The sequence below is a fragment of the Botryllus schlosseri genome, chromosome 3, assembly GCF_051294905.1.
Source record: "Botryllus schlosseri isolate E-star chromosome 3, Bs_hap1, whole genome shotgun sequence".
In the NCBI taxonomy this organism is placed as follows: domain Eukaryota; kingdom Metazoa; phylum Chordata; class Ascidiacea; order Stolidobranchia; family Styelidae; genus Botryllus; species Botryllus schlosseri.
In genome coordinates, this window is record NC_137238.1 from 20,569,541 (window position 1) to 20,590,344 (window position 20,804).

At 41.3% G+C, this 20,804-nt stretch overlaps 1 protein-coding gene and 1 long non-coding RNA gene across 2 annotated transcripts in view; both read left to right on the forward strand.

Moving 5' to 3' along the window:
- Window positions 1-20,804, forward strand: part of LOC145436055 (uncharacterized) — a 307,559-nt gene that overhangs the window by 268,533 nt on the left and 18,222 nt on the right. The window lies entirely within an intron of this gene.
- On the forward strand, window positions 8,824-9,366 carry LOC145435399 (NFX1-type zinc finger-containing protein 1-like). The gene is made up of 3 exons (XM_080312674.1): window positions 8,824-8,911; window positions 8,977-9,170; window positions 9,229-9,366. Exons 1-3 carry the CDS (start codon window positions 8,899-8,901, stop codon window positions 9,364-9,366), a joined length of 345 nt encoding a protein of 114 aa, XP_080168800.1. The 5' UTR covers window positions 8,824-8,898.

Below are 20,804 nucleotides of genomic sequence, written 5' to 3' on the forward strand. Positions count from 1 at the left end.
ATGTTCCGCAGCGGCTCTTGACTCGATGTCATCTCGGTTCTTCGGATAGGGCGCTAAATCTTTCACCGAAACTCTCGATTCCGTACCATTGCGATAACGGACAGAGGCATACTTCGAATTTGCATCCAGCAAATCCACGGGCTCACACAAGGGTTCATCCTTGCTTCTGACGTGCTTGCGTAGCAGAACAGTATCACTTCGAAGCAACCAATCTGGTAAAGATTGCCCGAACGTAGATTTACGAGGGAATGCGAAAAACCTTTCGTGCGGAGTAACATTAGTTGCAGTGCACAGCAATGAACGCACAGAATGAAGAGCATCGGGAAGTACCATTTCCCAGTCATCTTCGCGCATATTCTGAGAGGCCAGCTGAAGCTTGACAGTTCTCCATATCGTTTGGTTCACTCTTTCGCACTGAGAGTTTCCCGTCGGGTGATAAGGCGTTGAATGACTGCTCGCAATCCCCCTCTTCGCAAGGAAGGTCTTCACCTCTCTGGAAAGAAACGACATCCCCCGGTCACTATGGATATAGTTAGGAGCGCCGACAAGTGAGAACAACTGAGACAATCGATTGATTACCGTTCTCGAAGACATGTCCCTACACGGGTAGGCAAACGGAAAACGACTGAACTCGTCAATGATTATCAAAAGATACTTATTTCTGCCAGCAACGGGGCCTTTGAAATCCACACTCAGTCGCTCCATTGGTTTCGTAGCTTTAATCAACGAGCACTCCTCCGCCGGCCGAAAATAACGAGGCTTGATTCTGGCACACTCCATGCACGATCGGCATTCGGCTTTAACGTCATCAATCGAAAAGGGCAGATTTTTAGCCCTGACGAAATGCATAAGCCTCCGAACTCCCGGGTGTCCTAAATTAACATGTGCCTCCCGCAATGCTGAAATAGAATGAACAGAAAATATCCTTGATATAGCATCAGCAGCAAAATTCTGTATTCCAGGACGATGTTCAATTTCATAATCGAATGCACTAAGTTCAAGTTTCCACAGTAGAAGCTTTGTGTTTTTAATTTTACTCTTATGACATTTCTTGAAAATGAAGGACAGAGCCTTTTGGTCAGTAACCAACTTGAACCTTTTACCGTGAAGCAGATATCCCCATCTGCGTAAACCTTCTATGATAGCTGCAGCTTCCTTCTCAACGGCCGGATAGTTCTGTTCCGTCTTATTGAGCGTTCTAGACGCGAACGCGACCGGCCTACCTTTCTGGCTCAAAACAGCAGCGACAGCAGAGTTTGATGCGTCGCACTCCACAACAAACGGCGAATCATCACATATGTATCCAAGACTGGCTTCCAGCAAACCATCTTTGAGCTTCCGGAAAGCGTTCGACGCCTCCTGCCCCAGTGGATACCCTCTATTTTCTGTTAGAGGTTTCAGCTTTTCTGAAAAATTGACAATCCATTTAGAGTAATACGCAAACATACCAATGCATCGCTTCATTTCTGCAGCATTTCCAGGTGGTTTCATTTCCATGAGCGGTCGCAGATTTTCAGGATCGGGTCTGATATCACCGTGGGATACGCAGTGGCCGAGAAGTCTGAGCTTTTTCACTGAAAAAACGGATTTTTCTAGGTTCAGTGTTAAATTACTCAATTTTGCAGCTTCCATGAAGGCCTTCAGACGTCTGTCGTGTTCCTCCTGTGATCGCCCAATGATCGTGATGTCATCAAGATATGCCACCGTACCTTCCAGCTTATTGCGATCGATGAACGTGTCAATGAAACGCTGGAAAGCTGTAACACCATTAGTCACACCAAATGGAACTCTACGAAACTGATACAGCCGCCCATTCGCCTCAAACGCTGTTGGCGGCTTGTCATCATCCGACAAGGGGATCTGATGGTAGGCGGACTTTAAATCAACAGAGCTATAGATGCTACCTTTCGCTATCTCGTTGACGACCTCGTCAATTTTCGGCAGAGGATATGCGTCCAGATATGTATAACGGTTTATCGTTTGTGAATAGTCAATAACCATCCGTCTTTTATGTCTGTCGCCTTTGGTTACGACAACTTGCGCCCTCCAGGGCGAGGAAGACCTTTCTATTATCCCTTCCCCCAACATTCTCTCAATCTCGGAATTGATGAAAGATTTATCCTGGCGGGAATAATACCTCGATTTTGTTGCTATGGGTTTGCTATCCGGATCAAGAAATCGGAACAGTCTCGGAATCTCGTAGGTTTTTGCAGCGGCGAGGTTGCACTGTCCGACATAGAGTGTATCACGAGGTCCATTAAATTTAAATATCACCTCTTTATGCTGTTCTAGAAACTCGTGTCCCAGGATAACATCGGCGCATAGATTAGAAACGACACCAAAATGAACGTTACGGTATACGCTTCCGGAAATGTTTATGGACACCGCTACGGAGCCACGCATTTTGGTTACTGCATCTTTTGATGCCAGCCCAACGGTGACATCGCATGGTGTAATCGACAACTTCAGCCGCAACGCCACCTGATAATCTATGTAGTTCTCGGCGGCCCCCGAATCCAATAGCGCATCCAAGTCATTGCCTTCCAAACCAATCGTAATAATTGCACCTTTTAACGAGCTCGGAATCCCAGCCAGAAGCGACGCCACACGTCGGCGGTCCGAATCTTTAATAGGTTCGTCGGAATAAAGCGAATCGCAGTATTTCTTGAAATGCCCGATCTTCCCACATCCAAAGCATTCAGCATCCTTCGCGGGACTTAGACTCTTGCGAAAAACATGACGAGTGCCACAATAACAGCATTTCTTCTGGTATTTACGAGTCTTCGAGGTTGAAGCAGCAATGGCAGACGGATCTGGTTTGGTATCGAGTCCGTTGTCATTAGCGCTATCCGCACATACAGATACCTTGGCGACCGATGCCAACGGCTGCTGGTAGTTTTCAGAGAACTTCTGTGCTTTTTCAAGAGTATCAGCAACTTGGGTGGCCTTCTGCAGTGTGAGGTCCTCATACTCTAGCAACCTTTGTCGTATACTTGAAGAGCGCAATCCGGTGATCATTGCATTCATCACGGACTCCTCCTTGTACTGTGCTGCCGAAACGTCCTTGAATTCGCATTGCTTAGCCAGAGCATGGAGACTCTGAACGTACTCAGATATGGTCTCCGATGGCTGCTGATTCCTTGTGGCTAACTCATGGCGCGCATAGACAAGATTCTTCTTTTTCACATACAAGCCCTCAAGAAGTTTCATCGCATCCGTAAAGGTCGATTCTTTCTCAACCAGCGAAAAAGATTCAGCCGACAAGTACCCTGCCATTATACTGAACCTATCGATCTCTGGGTCACCATCTCTTCTAGCAGCATCGACGGACGTGAGATACGCCTTTATCATGCGCATCCAGTGCTTGAACTCCTGACCAGCATCATCATCCCTCGGCATAGCCTTTAACACGGGAACGCGAATGAGCGTCTGGTTCGACGCCATAGTAGATCTTTTCAGTTAATAAAATTGTGATGACCTTTATTTCACAGAGTAACCAAGGCTTTTATTAACTGAAAACGAGCACTATACGCAGCACAGCTAGGCCAGCAACTATAAGGTACCAAGAAATGACAAATTAGGAGCGAGACAATATATAGAGGAAAAGACAGCTAATCAAGTAATAATTGGTTTAACTAAATATAAAGGACGAGACAATCGCGCACAAGAATTCACCACACAATGCATGCGCGTATAATTGCCATACGGAACTTGGCTTCAAACTAATATATTGGATTTGTTCCAAATGCAACTGGTCTGCATTCAGACCCGTATAGGTAAATGGTTACAATATCTCAAAATGTTCAACCCTAGGCAAATTTTCATCCATTGCATATTTCAAATACGAAATATTACTGAAATATATTTACGCAAATGATATTTTGGTAAGAAAGGCGGATTCGAATGCAAAAACGAAAGAGAACTGTTCGATTGCAAACTACGTATGCACAAAACCGTAGTCTATATCAGTGCTCATCGACCGGTGCGACGGTGTACATGTACACGGGATGGACCAGTAAGAAAAAGTTTTACATGGGTGCATCACAAATTTGTCGCACTAAATCAAGGGTTCTTAGACATGAATATATGTGCACTAGGGTTATGACTTGAAAAAGGAATTCAAAATTTTGTGTATCCTGTAGTCACAAATTATGAACTTTTATATCCTGATTTGAAAACTCACAAAAGTTAACACTGCTTAAACAAAAACCTCCCGCACAAAATTTTTCCAGTTTTCACTGTATGAAGGATAGAATTTCTTTTGTAGATGCGGCCTATATAATATATATATCGACTGATTTGAATTGAACTGACACAATTCCAATTGCGAAGATTTCAAAAAGTATTTTGATAAATTTTGATTGCCCAGATTAAATTACTCCGACTGTGTTCTCGTTTACAGTCACAAATAAATAATTAATAATTTCGATTTTAGATGTAGACTGTACAGTGTACATATCGTATAATTTCAATTGTTTTGACACAAATCAAACTGGATGTTCGAAAAGGCGGAAGTAGAACAACTCAAGATTATTTCAGCGGTCTAGAAAACCGATTAGAGGAATATGATGCATAAGCAGTGGCGGCTCGTCCTATATAGGGCAACTGGAGCATTGCCCCACCTAAAATTCTGTTCAATAACAATTTAACCATTTATAGACGCACAGCAATCAGTATATACCGAGATCACGGCGAAACCCGCATTATTCTTGTGCTTTCGCTAACAAATGCCCATACATAGCGAAGTCTCTGCGAAAATCGAATTCTCTTCTGTGTTTTCGCTTTGTGAATGCCTAGCCGGGGCTTGCCCCGGTAGCACTCATAACAAGCTTTCACTATCTATTCTCTCAAAGCCGCGCACAATAAAGAAACGGTGATTTACTCTCTCCTATTCGTAAAATGGCCGAGCAAGTGGGGCAACTATGCCTGTCGCCCTTAAGGTGTGATGTAACAATCGTATCTATATCTGAACTCGGTTACCGTGATATGCGTTGACTCGACCTTTGCTGGTATATGTCGATTTTGACGGTGTTTCGCACCATGATAATTCTTGAAACTTGGTACGATATGTCGTGAAGGTAGTATTTAGCACTGCTCCAAGTTTCAGGCTTGCTACTCAAAGATAAGGGTGGTAATTTCGTTTCCGAAGTTCAGTGTGTGCTGATCTATCATGTACATTGTACAGCAAACAGATTTTACTCAAAAGCCGGTATTGGTCTCCATTGATTTTGACGATGTTCCATACCGAGATCGGTCATGATATTTGGCACAGTAAGTCTTAATATTAGTATCGACCGCTGTAATAAGTTTTAAGTTTGTCACTGAACTATGTGGGTGGTAATTTCGTTTCCAAAGTCGAGTGAGAGCTGACTCTTCATTTATCGCTAACAGATTTACGCAAAATCCGTTATTGGTCTCTATTGATTTTAACGATGTTCCATACCTAGATCTGTCATGAGCTTTTGCACGGTATGTCTTGATTTTAGTATCGAACGCGGTGCCAAGTCTTAAAGTTGACGCTCAATGATTGAGACAGTTATTTCGTTTTCGAGGTCGAGTATGGTAGAGATGCGCGCTGATCTGATACTTAGCCTACCTACATCATTGCGGATCTCACGGAAAAGCCGGTGTCTGTCTGTGCTAATCTAGTCTGCGTTCCATAACGAGATCGGTGATGATATTTCCAATGGTATATCTCGATGATCGCATGAAACAGCTAACTAAGATTCTCGGTTTGCATTCAAATATTCACATAATTTTATGTTCGCCAATGTGCATTTCACTGTGAAATTGTGGCCTTCAAACCATTTGCTTACAATCCCCTGTCAAATGCGATAGCTATTTCATTTTCGATGTCGGCTAACAGCTGATCATTCGATCAGCCTATTCCTCGATCTATTTTACTCAAAGTTCGGTGTTCGTCTGTTTGTATTGATTTTGACAGTGTACCATGCCGGAATGGGTTATGAGATTGCGAATGCTACTTCTCGATGATTTCATGTAACAGTATGCTAAGTTTACGGCTTTCATTCATGTATTTATTGATTAATATATTTTCCAACGGCGATTTGGCAGCAGACAGTAAGCCGTATGTGTTGCGTCACAATCTCCAGTTTCAAGGCCAAAATGTACTATGTTGTTCCGAGACCGAAGTTCCGAGGCTGCTGTCCTTAGTTCTTCAAAGACCATTCAAATTGATGTTCTGGATTCAATATGACAGGCCCAATCTATGAGATAACAATTGCGTATGTGTCCGAAGTCGTTGACCTTTGCAGTTAGGCTTACGCAATCTCTCGAGTTCTAGTCATTGGAATTAGTCTGGTCAAGTCAAGTGCGAACATGAATCGTATTGAATCTTTGCTCCGTACGTAGGCTAGTTTACGCAGTTGCCTTTAGAGCGAAAATTAAAGGTCTAGAAGACTACTCCTTGTCGCTTCGACATATTCCTGTCTTTTCATTGTATCGCATTTTTGTGGTGTATTGAACTGATAAAATTGCTAATAAACCAATGATGATGATGATGATAGAAATTGTCCAGTCCATTGATCCAATCGTACGCCGGGTACCTCCGCTTTGGTTGCCTATCACCTGGTCGTAACTCGTAACCACCAGCTCAGTGGTCGTAACACACCAGGATCGTGTACGAAACACTTTCGGACGGCCTATCGATTTGCGTAATCTCTAACTCTACCATGAAATCATAACGCATGCTACTAAGGATGACCTGATAATTGATTCGTGGCATAGGGACGATTCTTAGTGCACGTACATTATGTAAAATAATCCTTTGATTAAAAAAAAATGAATAAAACATTTGTTACCACACTTCAAGTCACGGCTCACCGGCAAACCTCTCGCGGCACCTACGTTAAAATCACTGTTGTCGGGAAATTCATGTGACCATCATATTAAAGTTACTTTTTTACGTTGGAAAACGCCATTGTGACGTCATGTTGATAAAAGTCGCTCGCAGCCCTTGCCCCACCACCCGATATTGTCACGAGCCGCCACTGTGCATGAGTAAATTTGAAAATGTGATATCATACGTGACACAGCATCTGACGGCGAAATGGCGTTGTTGCGAAACTGCCAAATGTAATGATGAGCAAGGGTTTTGATAAACCACCGTCTATTGGTTGCCAGCATCATATTATCCAATCTTGAAGCTTTTATCAAAGTTCTTCAATGCAAAGTCTTCAACAAATCCAACTCTCAGCATCAAATTTGGAGATGATGTAGTAAAACATCACGAAAACTTGGTATAAGCCACCAAGCCAGAACTTTAGAATAAATATTACAAAACCATGGATGGAGGGGTGATTTTAAGTTTATCTTTGAGCTGTGCAGGGCATGCCGCTCTTTCAAAGAAAATAGTAGGTTACCACTAATCAAATGGCGCAAACCTCTATCTCCACGCAATGCGATATGGAGCTCAACGGCCACGATTACGTACTTCCAAATCCCCAGATGGAGAGTAACTATGGAGATATCATGCTTATTCCTCGCAAATGCGTGTGTCAGGAAGCCTGATATTCTAACCAGATGTCTAAAGGTGGAATCTACTAGAGCCAGACCCATTATCGGGTTCACCAATAATATCGAAACGATATTAAAAGAATTATCGGTATCGATCATCGGAGGTGAAAAATCATCCGCAATTTTAGTGACGTCACAACATGGCGATAGGAAGTCAGAAAACTATATTCTTTGACCGCTAGACTGAGAATATTGATATATTTCATATAGCTTACACTTTACAGGTGTCCATATGCAGCCTTTCTAGTTTATTTCATGTTCAAGTATAACAATTGCTGTTCAAATAAATGCTTTGAAGCTTTTAAAATGTGCTTATTCAGACATATTCCACTTATTTTGGATATCGAGGTTATCGGTCAAGGTGTGAGATATCGGTTTTATCGGTATCGGCCCAAAAATCCAATGTCGGTCGGGCTCTAAAATATAACAAAGATTATTTGCTGCTGTCTTTGAGCTCAAATATCCCGCAGCAATAAAGTGCCTTAAAACTCAACCGCAAGTCCGATATGTCCGTTGTATATATGCGTCGCACTAACATAATTACAGAACGGGAAGTCAAATTGATGGAGGAACTTTACCAGAAGTGCAAAAGGACAAATATTTGAAGATAAAATTTGTAGCCAAGAATGAACTTTGAATTGTAACTTTTTTTTTATATATTTTGACCGATGTCAAAAATTGAAGTTAGTCTGTGCGGGCCATTTTTTATGATTTGAACAAAATAATTATAATTTTAATAATTTATACCGAAATATTCATTAATTCCTGCTACAGGCATTTTTTTCAAGTCATAACCCCAATGTGAACTCCTTGTGTGTCTAGTTTTTAGTGGTGGAGTAGCCTAGCGATTAAGAAGTACATTATCCTCTCGTCATAAGTTATGGTTTTCAATGGCAATCAACATATCTTGGATTTTTGTTTAATAAACAACAACAACAACAACAACAGATCTTGAAATGCTTAATCAATGACTCTAAGCATCTTCCTATTGTCACCGACATGATTTTGCCTGATTCACTCCCTATTCTCATCGATACTTCGCCGCGTGAATATTTTATTCGCCGCATAGTGAAAATTGAAGTCTACCACGATTACGCGGGGAACGGTTTACGTTTTCGTGATTTTATTCATAGCTGTATGGTGCCCATTTCCGTCTTAAGATGACCAAGAATATAACAGATATTAAATTAATTGTGATTATTTGGGTTACTTGATGTACCTCACGCGACGTCACGTCCTGTATTCCTAAATCCTAACTAACCAATTACATCCATATTGCCTAGCTTACACCATTATCTGGATATACAGTACCGTTTGCTGCGGGAAGATTATATCCGACCGCTGCGTGACGACATTGAGGAAATGCGACGTTCCGGTGACTTTTATTAGGTTTCAGTTGCGTGTTGCAGTTGTCAGACATTCTGATTCTTACATTTTCAGATTGTGATGGAGAGCGAAACGTCAAAGTTTATCGAGATGTCAGAATTGTATCCGTTATGTCTGATCGCAAAGGTGATTATGACATTCTGCATAGATTACAGTTCTGCACGAGAGGCTTGGGAAACATAAGATGGCAGTATAATAAACGATTGATGTCTGGGAATCTGCTCTGCATTTCGAGTGATATGTTCCAGGTTGGTTTGTCATTAGTGATAATGTCGTCACAGAGTTAATACTACATTTCTGACGTAGACTGAGGTACTTTTTGCTGTTGTTACCAATCGCAATCCTGAGGATCTTCAAAAAGGTCATCTCACCGTGGCATTTGTATTTGAAGAGGATGAGGATGAGTTAGATGGTGAGCTTTTGGATTTTACTCTTTTGTATTGAGAGGGTAAATTAGTTTTAGAATGGAGGATGGAATTAATATTATTTGAAATTATTTTAGTATAACCAGAAAAGCTACATTTAAAAAAAATTCCGCAGTAAAGCCAGTGATGGCTGTACAAGTGTACAAGTACAGTTGCGGAGGGGGGCATAGGCGAACTTCCAGGGGGCATATCTACATAAGAGGAGTTTCTGGGGGGGAGACACCCCCAGACGCCCTCTCAGTACTACTATTTAAACTACATGTTACCGGAATCTATGAACTCCATTACACACATCATTTGTAGGATTGCATTTAAAACATTCGGTGTTTTAAAACACTTTGTGTTGAACGCATGCCTTTAAAAAATCTTTTTCAGGAGCTGCATGATTATGCCAAAATTGTGCAAATGTTTTCGAGAAACATTTAATATGAGGCTACGGACGATTTGCACCCAATATAGTCAATGCATACCAGGGTTCATCAACCTTTTTGAAACCAAGAGCAACTGCTTGCGTATTAATTAATGCGACGGGCTAGCAGTTACTCCCACCGTTTATTCGTGATCAGTTGGATTTCTTCATTTAGACATTCAGAGCTCTGGGCAGGGTTTCCGCCCCTAACCAAGAACAGAAAACTTTCACTCACCTGGACTCACACCAACGTCTCCGGGCTCAGTTGCGTTGCCGCACTGCGCGCCGAAGCGCCAATCTCCGCGTTGAGTCTAGCGAATATAGAATACATTCCCGTTAAGCTAATGCATGGACGAAGACAAGCAACGCCCCGATCGAAAATTGCGTTCGTATACTCCTTAGGGTCGATTGACCCCTGATGTATACGATATGGAGTAGCTCGAACCCGCGGAATCGTCGTCGCTTCGACAGTTATAGCAAGTAGATATAGATAATTGATACGGAATGGGTGTTCTGATGATGATGATAACCGACCGTAAAATTGATGCATAACGATGTAGTCCTCATAACAGATATTTTTAGTCTGTTTATGACTGTAGTCGGAATCCATTCTCGTCGAATGTGCCATATGTAAACTATGTTTTCAATTATCCATGGTAATCCACTGTGACGTCACAATGAAAGATTCATCACATCATGGCTATAAAAATATCATGATATAAACAAGGGCCATGTGTTATTCATGATTGTTTTAAATTGATTTTTGATTTAAATGCAACCCTAATGATACGTATATACAGGTGACCATTTACTTAGATTCATCACTAAATCCATTTACAAAAGGCAAATAGTGATATACAAGATGTGATGTTTATATTTAGAAGTAATCGCACATACAGTGGGAATGCATACTGAAGAATAGTAGGAGAGAGCCAATCGATCACTAAAATGGACTAAACAATGCAGTTAAGAGAAAACCCAGAAATTGAAACTTCCTATAAATAAAGAAACTACTGTGACCGGACAATTTAATTGTTGCATTTAGTACTTCAAAAAGTAGAAACAGAAATTATGTTAATAGATATGAAAATTGAAAAAAAAACTATCACATAAAATGATATCAGCCTAGTGTAAAGTAACCAAGTAGTCGAAACATCATCAACAACAAACAACAACCAACCAACCAACCAATAACAATATTCCCTCTTTCATAAAATACTCAACTAAGAGAGGGGTTACTGGTTATCAAGAATCATCACCGCATCAACTAATCATAAGCAAGGATTACCTCGTTGAATATATCTATACGGCAACAGTGAAAAAAATGACCAACAATTTCATACAGTTGACAGCAAAATTTGAAACTTGGTTTAAATTTTTTTTATAGCAGATTCAAAATTATCAAAAGCCTGAACGTTCACATCTACTAGTTGGAATCGAGCCAGATTCGGCGTGCAGCGTTTTAGGCAATGTAATCAGTGAAGCTGGAAGAAGAAGCTACTTTTGAACAAAACTAGTGAGAGAGAGAGAGAGATGGTAATCTTTTTCGCCTGCACCATCGAGATGCTTTGACGACGGAGGTGCAATACGGCTATTTTAGTAAGGTCATCTAGTGTGTACACCCGTTTTGTTACCTCCATGCTATAAGTGATTGCCGAGCGCCTAGACCCGATCGGGGATCGAACCGACGACCTACCGATCAAGAAGTCGGACGCATCACCATTACACTATCTCGCTCGGTGCAGAGCGATTGCTACTGCAGGGATTGGCTAATTCACTACAGGGGATACTCCTCTGATTTACATGGGCAATGACGCTAAACCCCCAAAGTCAAATATATATAAAACCTCAAAAAGAAAAAAAGAATTTTTCTCCAGTTTTTCTGAGAGATAGCCCATAACTGAAAATGAGCTGCATGCTCCGGTCAATGTAAATATATAGTTGGGGAGACCGGGGATAATTGTAACACTTTTCGTATTTTCCAACATCACGTGTTTTTCTCGTGGAAATTTCACTTCCAAACTTTTATATAAAGAAGCCAACAACTCGATAGTTGATATGAAAACTAAATTGGAACTCAATCAACAATCAATCATGGAAATTTTGGGTCGCAAAAATCGCTGCTCAAATGTTACAATCGCCCCGTACCCAGGGGCAATTGTACCACCCTTGCGGGGCAGTGTTATTTATAACTAAACACAAACTATATGAACAACGAAAACGGAAGCACAAATTGTAATATTGCATGAAACTAAAGGAAGAGACGTTTGAACGCTTCCAGGCTACGCCCCATCGCATTTATGGCATCTGAATGCAATATCACCCTTCGTGTCTTGTTCAAGCTTAAAGTGTACAAGAGACACATTCATTCCATCATCTCCCTACACATATTCGGCCTCTTCTACCAAGGTTCTGTTGTTCAGCGGGCATAATGGGTTGGTCATTCGGTCACCTGCGAAGGTGCGAAACCGACCTGGCTAACATATCTTGATTGAATGCGCCGCTGATAGTATAGTAAAACGGGGACGCAACATTGTCTGGCGTCAAAGCTATAATGATATTTATCTGTGCTGTAGAAAATTAACATAAATTGTTCACATCAAATATCAAAATGTAAGTGGGCCATGATCAAAGTCAGAGGACGAGAATTAAGCCATGACTATTGAAGTTCGACACACCAAAAGTCGATCAACATGATAAAGGGTGATTGAATCACGAAAATAACCGAACCGTCAGATTCACATCACCACTATTGTATGGCCGTTTCGACAGATGATCATGTTAGAATTGGTATCGCAAGGCAGTATCTGTTCTGGTGAACTTCTGGCTGTTGCAAGATTATCCTGCAGTAGATGAATGGTAATACCAACATATGAACAAAGACATTCAGAATTGATAACATATTGTAACGGGGCAAAAGTAACAGAGTGTTACGATTGCCCCTGACACGCTCGACCATGATTAGTGTCTCAGTATGGTACCTTCCCGGCGATGCAAGTCCTATTCTTTCTATCACCACGGTAGGCTATAGTAACATTGTTCCAGCTAGACATATTACGTTGTAACTACTTGAGGTACTATTCGTCTAGACAAATTATTCCAGACCAGAAAAACTTTACTCGAGGGACAAAAATTTCGTTTTTTTCAAAGTATTCCGGGGTTTCGCATCGTAGCTCAACGTAACTCCAGGTATAATAGGAGGGATAACTACTGCATGTGCACTTAAAATATGAAGCTGATTTCTGCATCCTACTAGCGGTGAGGTCGATTGTTTCATTTGCCCCTAGTTACATTTGTCCCCGGTCTCCCCCTTCCTGAATACTTTATAGTCGTTTCTTGTCACTGTTATTGAAATTTTAAAATATTGATGAAAACGATTGGAGTAAATATTATTTAAAAAGTATCATGATCTCTAATAATCATTCCCGACAAAATGTTACATATGTGTATGTGGTCGCATCTCCCTCACCCGGCTTACTAAGTCACTGATTGGGTGAAAAGGAGTTGCAACAAGATCTGCATGACTGTGTAAATCAGGGGTGGGCAATTAGTTTCCTCCACGGGCCAAATGAGAAGTAGAAAATACGTTGGCGGGCCGAGTGAAATTTTTTAGCTATATTCTGCAGTGTATTTAATTTTATTTCTAAATTACATAGTTCATAAATGCTGCTCAGTGAATGCGTTGATGTTAGGTAATGAGTAAGTGACAGTTAATTAGGAAACTATCTATTTGCCGTAATGATTCGAAACAAATGTTAAACATGATATATTTTAACTCTCTTCAAATCCTATCAACGTTCTTCTATTAACACTCTAAAACAGTGGTTCTTAACCTTGCCTCCAGCGCCCCGAAGGGGCGCTGGCGATTTTGAAGGGGGCGGAAACGCTCAGGGGGCGATGTGGGGGGCGCTGGGTTCGGGGGGTGGTATGGGGGGCGCTGGAGAAAAATGGCTTCGCATTAGATGATGTGGTGGTAGGACATCCCTAATGAGTATTTAGAGTAAATTAACACCGAAAACTTCGTTAGCCTACAAAAGACATATAGGTTTAATTGGCCATGGGCGCCTAAATGACTGGCACCGAATGTTCATGTCTTGGTAATCTGAACCCTAGAAGACGAATTCCATCTGGCAGGGAAAAATTATACGCAAGTGAAGAAATACCACTCTGAAATCGTGTGCGTCTTTTAGTTTAGCACGATTGGGCGACAGGTATATCTAAAACTATAGATATTCCTGTTGGGCGATATCCCTGTTCGGCGATTCTATATTTTTTGATATAGTCTAGCAGACAGGAGGTCACGAAATAACATCATGCAACGAAGTCATACCAACGGGTTCGCCGCCCGAATATGATTAATTATCAGTTACGGGCCCTACAGTTTCCAAGACGCCTCACAATGTTCGCTCTAAGTTTTGATGAGTCTGCGCACGGTCTGCGCTGACCCTTGGACAACGGTGCGTAACGACTAAAAAAAGGTCATAACTTCGGATTTGTTGTGCGCAACGTAGATTTTCTGGGCGCAGAGACCGTGCACTGCGCACGTGCGCAGCTTAGAGGGAACATTGCACCTCACTCAGCTCTACCGGTTAATCTGGTAACGTGAGCAGAGAGGACAAGAAATTGATAGCAATATATATGCAATTCCCGATCTTACTGACCGATTATATTATGAATTATCGAAAGTTTTCGCGCTTCGCACTGGTTCGCTAAACAGTACAGCTGATTCCTGGCAAAAGCGAACGACGTGATGGGGGGCGGTCGGTTTATCACCCTATGGGATCCAAGAACCAAGTTTTTTCAGGGGGCCTGACGAAGTGCCGTTTCGTTCCTGCCAACGGGTATACGCCCGAAGATGTATAATTATTATTGAGGTGTCCTACCTTTTCAATCACACATCACTCAGCTTTACCGGTAAATCTGTTTACGCGAGCAGAGAGAGGATAAAAATTGATCTCAATATACATGCAATTCCCGATCATATTGACCAATTCAATCATTAATTAGTGAAATTTTTCGCGCTTTGCGCGTCTAGGCGAGAATAGCTGCCTCAGTAAATGGACATCCAATGTAGATGACTAGTTTCAGAAAATAGCGGATAGTCGAAAGGGGTTCTGGGGGCGAAGCCCCCGGGAGGTCTGGTTTATCATCCGATGGGCGGCCCAATACCAACGTTTTTTTGGGGGGGGCTGACGAAATACTGTTACGGCCCTAGTAACGAATTAATTGTACCTACGTGCACGCCCAAATATGTTTAATTATTAATTACGTGCCCTTTATTTTCCCATACAACAGCTCACTCAGCGTTACTGGTAAATCTGATTACGTGGGCTGAGAGGATAAAAAATTTATAGCGACTTATATATGTAATTACCACCTATTCATTCATGCATTATAGAAAATTTTTGTACCTAGGGCGACCAGGCCACACAAACTTTGCTGAACATCGTAATCACGCTACGGGGTTCTTGGGGGCAAAGCCTTCAGAAGTTTGGTTTATCACGCTATGGGTGCGCAAGGCAATCGTTTATAGGGGGTTGACGAAGTGCTGTTACGGCCCTCCCTCTTACTCATTGTCCTTATTACATTCCTTACAATATGAGGTTGGGGGGCGCTGGAGCACGATAATTTTTGAAAGGGGGCGCTGGAGGAAAAAAGGTTAAGAACCACTGCTCTAAAACAATGGTTCTCAAATTTTTTTAGGCATGCACCCCTCGCCGTCCTCATTATATCACAAAATATTAAAAAAGTGTAAGCAGAATGCTGGCAATTCCAACGGATAGTTTGATGGCACGGAAGGTTATGGCTGTTGATGATAGAATTCTGAAATATCAAAATCGGACAATGCGCGGAGCAATAACTATAAACTGTGTGTAAATCGCGCGAAGCTAGAAAAAAAATCAATAAACTTCGGCTTCGCGCCCCCTTCTGATGCTTTCTTGTCTCGCAGTTCGAGAATCACTTCACTGAAAGTGAAATGTATGCGCAATAGTACAAAGCTTGTTTTCTTAGTCGCTGTCTTCTGAGCCGTGTGCACTGTGCAGCTTATAGCCAATGACGTTGAGCAAAGCTTGCAGTTTTTCTGAACATCGCCCTCCCTTAAGCGAGTGTTTCGTGTTTTTGTCATAAGACCGACTTCAATTAAAATGCTTAATCTCGGCGACATGCTCGGCAAAAACTAAAATGACCGGGGTTGCTGACCCCCGGTATAAACCTTCTTTCAATTTTAGTTTGAGGCATTTTATTGTTGGCATGCCCGGTAATCTTTTATGGGTAATAAATATGATGGGTCATAATCAGACCGTGTTATGTTTGGCATATGCCAAAACTGCCAAAAATAACTTATTTTTGGCATTTTTCGATTTTTATTTTTGGCAGTTTTGGCATCGTCCTCTAAATAGACAGTTTCAGCCTCGAATTAGTCACAAAAACGCTTAATTTGGGCTAGTTTGTCAAAAGACACCACAAAATGTGCAGCATCCACGTATTATCAGTGCCTACAAACAAAAACAAGAAGAACAAACCTAACGATTTCATAGGTTAATAATATCAAACGAAACCACGAAATGTGCAGTATCCATCGGAATCGATGCCAATAAGCAAAAAAAAAAAAAAAGCCTAACAAACACGCTCAACAGCTCATTGTTACAGCTGTTGAATAGACTTAAATCGTTTGCACTGTAACAGTGCTCCCAAACTCACGTCAGCTAAGTTTCTCCTAAATTAATTTCTCGCCCAGTCAATCTGGGAAATATCGGCTTCAACAGTAGCCGTTGAGGGAAAGAATGTTGCCAGTCATCCACAAAAGGTTTTCAGAGCTTCAAAATCTTTGGAGGGCCAAACCGGCTTCCATGCATCATGGAAGGAGATCACTTCGCCAGTGCCATCGATCTCATCGTGGTAAGAATTTTCTTCCCGATCCTTTTCCAGGAGTTTCCTGTGTTGTCTCTCACATTCTATTTAGTAGCCCGACTATCATTTCTCCTTCAGTCTACCGATATGTTTTCGGAGGACTTTTGTCACTTCAGGTGGCTTTAATATTACCAAATCGCATGGAAGAGTCCTGGGAAGGTTAGCTTGTTTAAGAACATTGACGCAACAAGACTGTCTGGCAAAACGAGACTATGCAGCTCAGAAATGGCCAGACAGTTTGTAGCGTCACAATGTTAAACTCGATCATAATGCAAAAATCGTGGTTGATTTTGGGGGTTCCAGTTCCATAAGCAGAATATAATTTATACTTTAATAATCAGTACTGCGGCAGCTTCTCATTGATACCCGTTTTATCAAATTTAGCGCTCGGCAAGCCGGTCAAAAATGGTCGTAAAATTGCCTTTGGACAAATGGAAAGTATGACGTAAACCAAATGTAGTCAGCCGTTCAATCTCGCTGTGCCCACACCATTTAGGACACCATGCTTTCACCCCTGATGAGTGGGCTGAACCCAGATTAAGAAACCTGCCTTTCATAAACGCTCTTCTCGCTGGTAACGCGGTCCTTTTAACACAACACCATGAATGAAATACACTATTTGGCAGGCCGTGTTATTTTTGGCATATGCCAAACATTGCTTATTTTTGGCAGTTTTGGCATCTGGCTCCTGAAATGCCAAAAATAACACGGCCTGGTGATAATAGTAATCGCGAGCACTGTTTGACTTGTATTACGAAAAAGGATTTGGAGACGTATCACGTAACAATTTGAAACACATACCGTATAATGCGTAATGTAACAATGGCAACAAAGAATGTTTGAACTAAATTATATGGAAAGAGTGATTTCTTGTGCATTTAATTGCTACTCGTACTTTGCCACATTGCCTTTATTTTGAATCTGGATTACGCATGCGAGATACCTAGGCAGCGCAATCGTGGCATATTATTGAACACTGAACACGAACAGGCTTCAAAGCAAACGAATTTCCTGTTCAGTAGATACAGCCTATTTATTAATTAAAAAGGCAAGTTTTATGTTTTGAATTCCAAGCAACTTTTCGCGGGCCGCACAGAATAGCTTCACGGGCCGCATATGGCCCGCGGGCCGCACTTTGCCCAGATCTGGTGTAACTACTTGGTGAGTGAATAGTGCGATGCCGTCACCTTGAGTCTGCTAGGATTCTAGGTGGTTGAATTGCCGGATTGGCCTCAAAAAGCTCGTAAATAAACCGGTACACTTACAAAAGTATTCAGAAGCGGATAATCGCAAAATGAATAGAGTACGTAAAAACAAACTAGGCACATCTAAAGGATACAAAGGTATGATGATCGATCTCTATCTAAGGTACCATCTCCTACATGGGTATATGGATTTACAAGTAACAAGGGATATCTACTTCTAACAAATGAATAAATTTACGTATCCTTTATGGGTGCCGTACACGGATTTTCGCGGCTATTCGCCAAATGATAATTGTTTTTGAAAAACGCGTAATCTGTGAGGGGTATGGGCTTCTACAACGCGTAAATCATCTCTTGGGTGCCCAGCCACTGCCCATAGCCCAAAAGTCATCACTGAGTAGGCCTAATCAAAATAAGCAAATTTACACATAAAAGCTCTAAAGATCAATTTATTATGGTGTGTTGCAGTGACTTCATGACGAAAAATACGCAAACAATTCCTAATTCGTCAAGTTTATTAACTGTACCCACGAAGTGAGAGTATCGGATTTTAACGATATACTCTTAGCTGCGAGTAATAATCGTTATGTGAAGGCAAAGAATTAGCAATTTTGAACTATTTAGGCTAGATGCTGACTACACGTGAGTAGTATAGTAGATCGGTCGCGAACTAGCGTTGGGTCTTATGGGCCCGCTCACACGGTGCCTCGAAACTCGTGTTGGCACGGTGACCCTTTTGACCCCCCCTATCTCTCGCACGGTGCCATTGTGTCTTATGGCATCTCTCACACGGTAACCCTTTTCGGTATAGGGATCGCTCACACGGTACCTCGAAAACTCGTGTTGGCACGGTAACCCTTTTCGGTATAGGGATCGCTCACACGGTGCCGTGAAAACTCGTGGTGGCATGGTTACCTTTTCAGGTATAGGCGCGGCGACATGGTGACCCTTCAGGTATAGACTGTTGATGATTTGACTAACGTTGTGGGTATAGGCATCTCTCGCACGGTGTTGAATATGTATCAGGTATGGTAAATAGTCACGTGATTGATACTTGGTTAGTGTATATATCGGAGATTATTATATATGACCGATTCGGGTTTATCCCAACGTTTACGGTGAGTGCGACTTCAATATATCGTTATTCTTATGGACGCGGCGGTGATTCGTACTTTCGGGTATAGACTGCGAGCGGTATGTCGTACTTTCAGCGAAAAGGGTGTGAAATAGTTTGCTAAATCTAGGAATCGGTCGCTTGGTAATTAGTTTACCACAGACCCGGCGTAGACGGCGATTCGAATACCAACAATACCCGCGTTCACATGCTAACACTTCAAAAAAGGTGGAAATATTTGTAAAATCCGACGAGCGCTCACAAGATAACACATCAGACATAGCCATCTCTCGTGGTTTGGTATTAGAGAGGTAGGAATTACGCACAAGTAATATTTCGGCAATTAGTTTGTCACAGAGCCGTCGCAGACGGTGATTCCAACACCAACAATAGCCGCGTTCACAAACTAACACTTCAAAATGGTGTGAAATAGGTTGCAAATCCCGCGATCGCTGACAAGATAACACCTCAGGCATAGCGATCACTCGTGACTTTCTGTTACATACATACCGATCGTTCACAATGTAATATTTTAGTAATCATTATGTCACAGAACTGGATTTCAATGGTAAGATTTAATAAGTAACGAATAACAGAACCGTCGCAGACGGTGATTCGAATACCGACAAATTCTCACTTATTTCTGATCCAACCCTAATCCTTTGCGAAGTTGATGCTTATTCAAAAAGGTGTGATATAATTGTAAAACCCTACGTCGCTGACAGGATGATGCATCAGACATAGCGATCTAGTTATAGCACGGTGTCGGAATCCATTCGCGAGATGTTCTACAGGTAAATGGAGGTAATCCGAAACGAAATATTTTGACTTTGGCGTAGTGTGAATTGAAATAGGATTTACAAACATGACTACCATCTTTCCAGGTACCATTTCGATATTATACGCACATTGATTTGAAACAAGTAATGAAACATTACAACTCTACTCGCGATCCGGCTTTCCGTTTGTCAAAGAGACATTTTAACATCTTACCATACTCAAAAGAATTATTCACAACATTACCCGGTGTTAAAAATATAGTTTTCACTTACTTGGTTATATCACTACAACTCGCAAACTTGAATTAATTCATCCTGGTTGTATTCATATGACCGATATTTTTTATTCAACTGTAAAGGTCGTTAATTATTCTGTAAGACAGAGTATTTACTAATCAGTGCATATACGACTTGACCTAAACCTATTATATTTTGAGTATACGAGAATTGAATGTCTGAACAATAACTGAGAATTAAATTATCACAAGTGAATCCATATATTACAGCGTAAAAGATATTGGAATGCCAGCAACTCTTTACGGTCATAGTTACTACCACATTACCTAATTTATCCGACCAACTTGTCATGATCATTCCTGAAATCAACACAAACATGCCACTGACTTGAGTTAACCACAAAACGGCATCAAGTTTTAAATCCACTTGTAGCTGACGGATTATTCGAATGGAGAGTATTATTGAACTCGTCGGTATTGTTACTTCAACAAATTTTCGCTAGCACCGACTGCGAAAGTTAATATCGAATGGTAAGACTTGATCACATATTTGTTGAACACAGACATGACAAAACACATTACCGAGGTTTTATAAACTAGTCATATTACTCTACACATCTATCAATACCAGAATGCAAGTCATCAAACTTTTTGTTTAAAGTAACATTTCACTTTTGGAATCGGATTCGTTATAGTCATACAAATTGTATTAAACCCAACATCTAAACAAAAGGACTTTTTAGTTCATTGAAATCAAATCATTCGTCTTCAACTTGTGCTTTATTAGATTGCACGCGACAAT

What these genes read in the sequence shown, in the direction of transcription:
- LOC145435399 (XM_080312674.1), top strand. An exon ending in TTTCGAGTGATATGTTCCAG is followed by an intron (nt 9,171 to 9,228) that starts GTTGGTTTGTCA and finishes TTTCTGACGTAG; the next exon opens with ACTGAGGTACTTTTTGCTGT.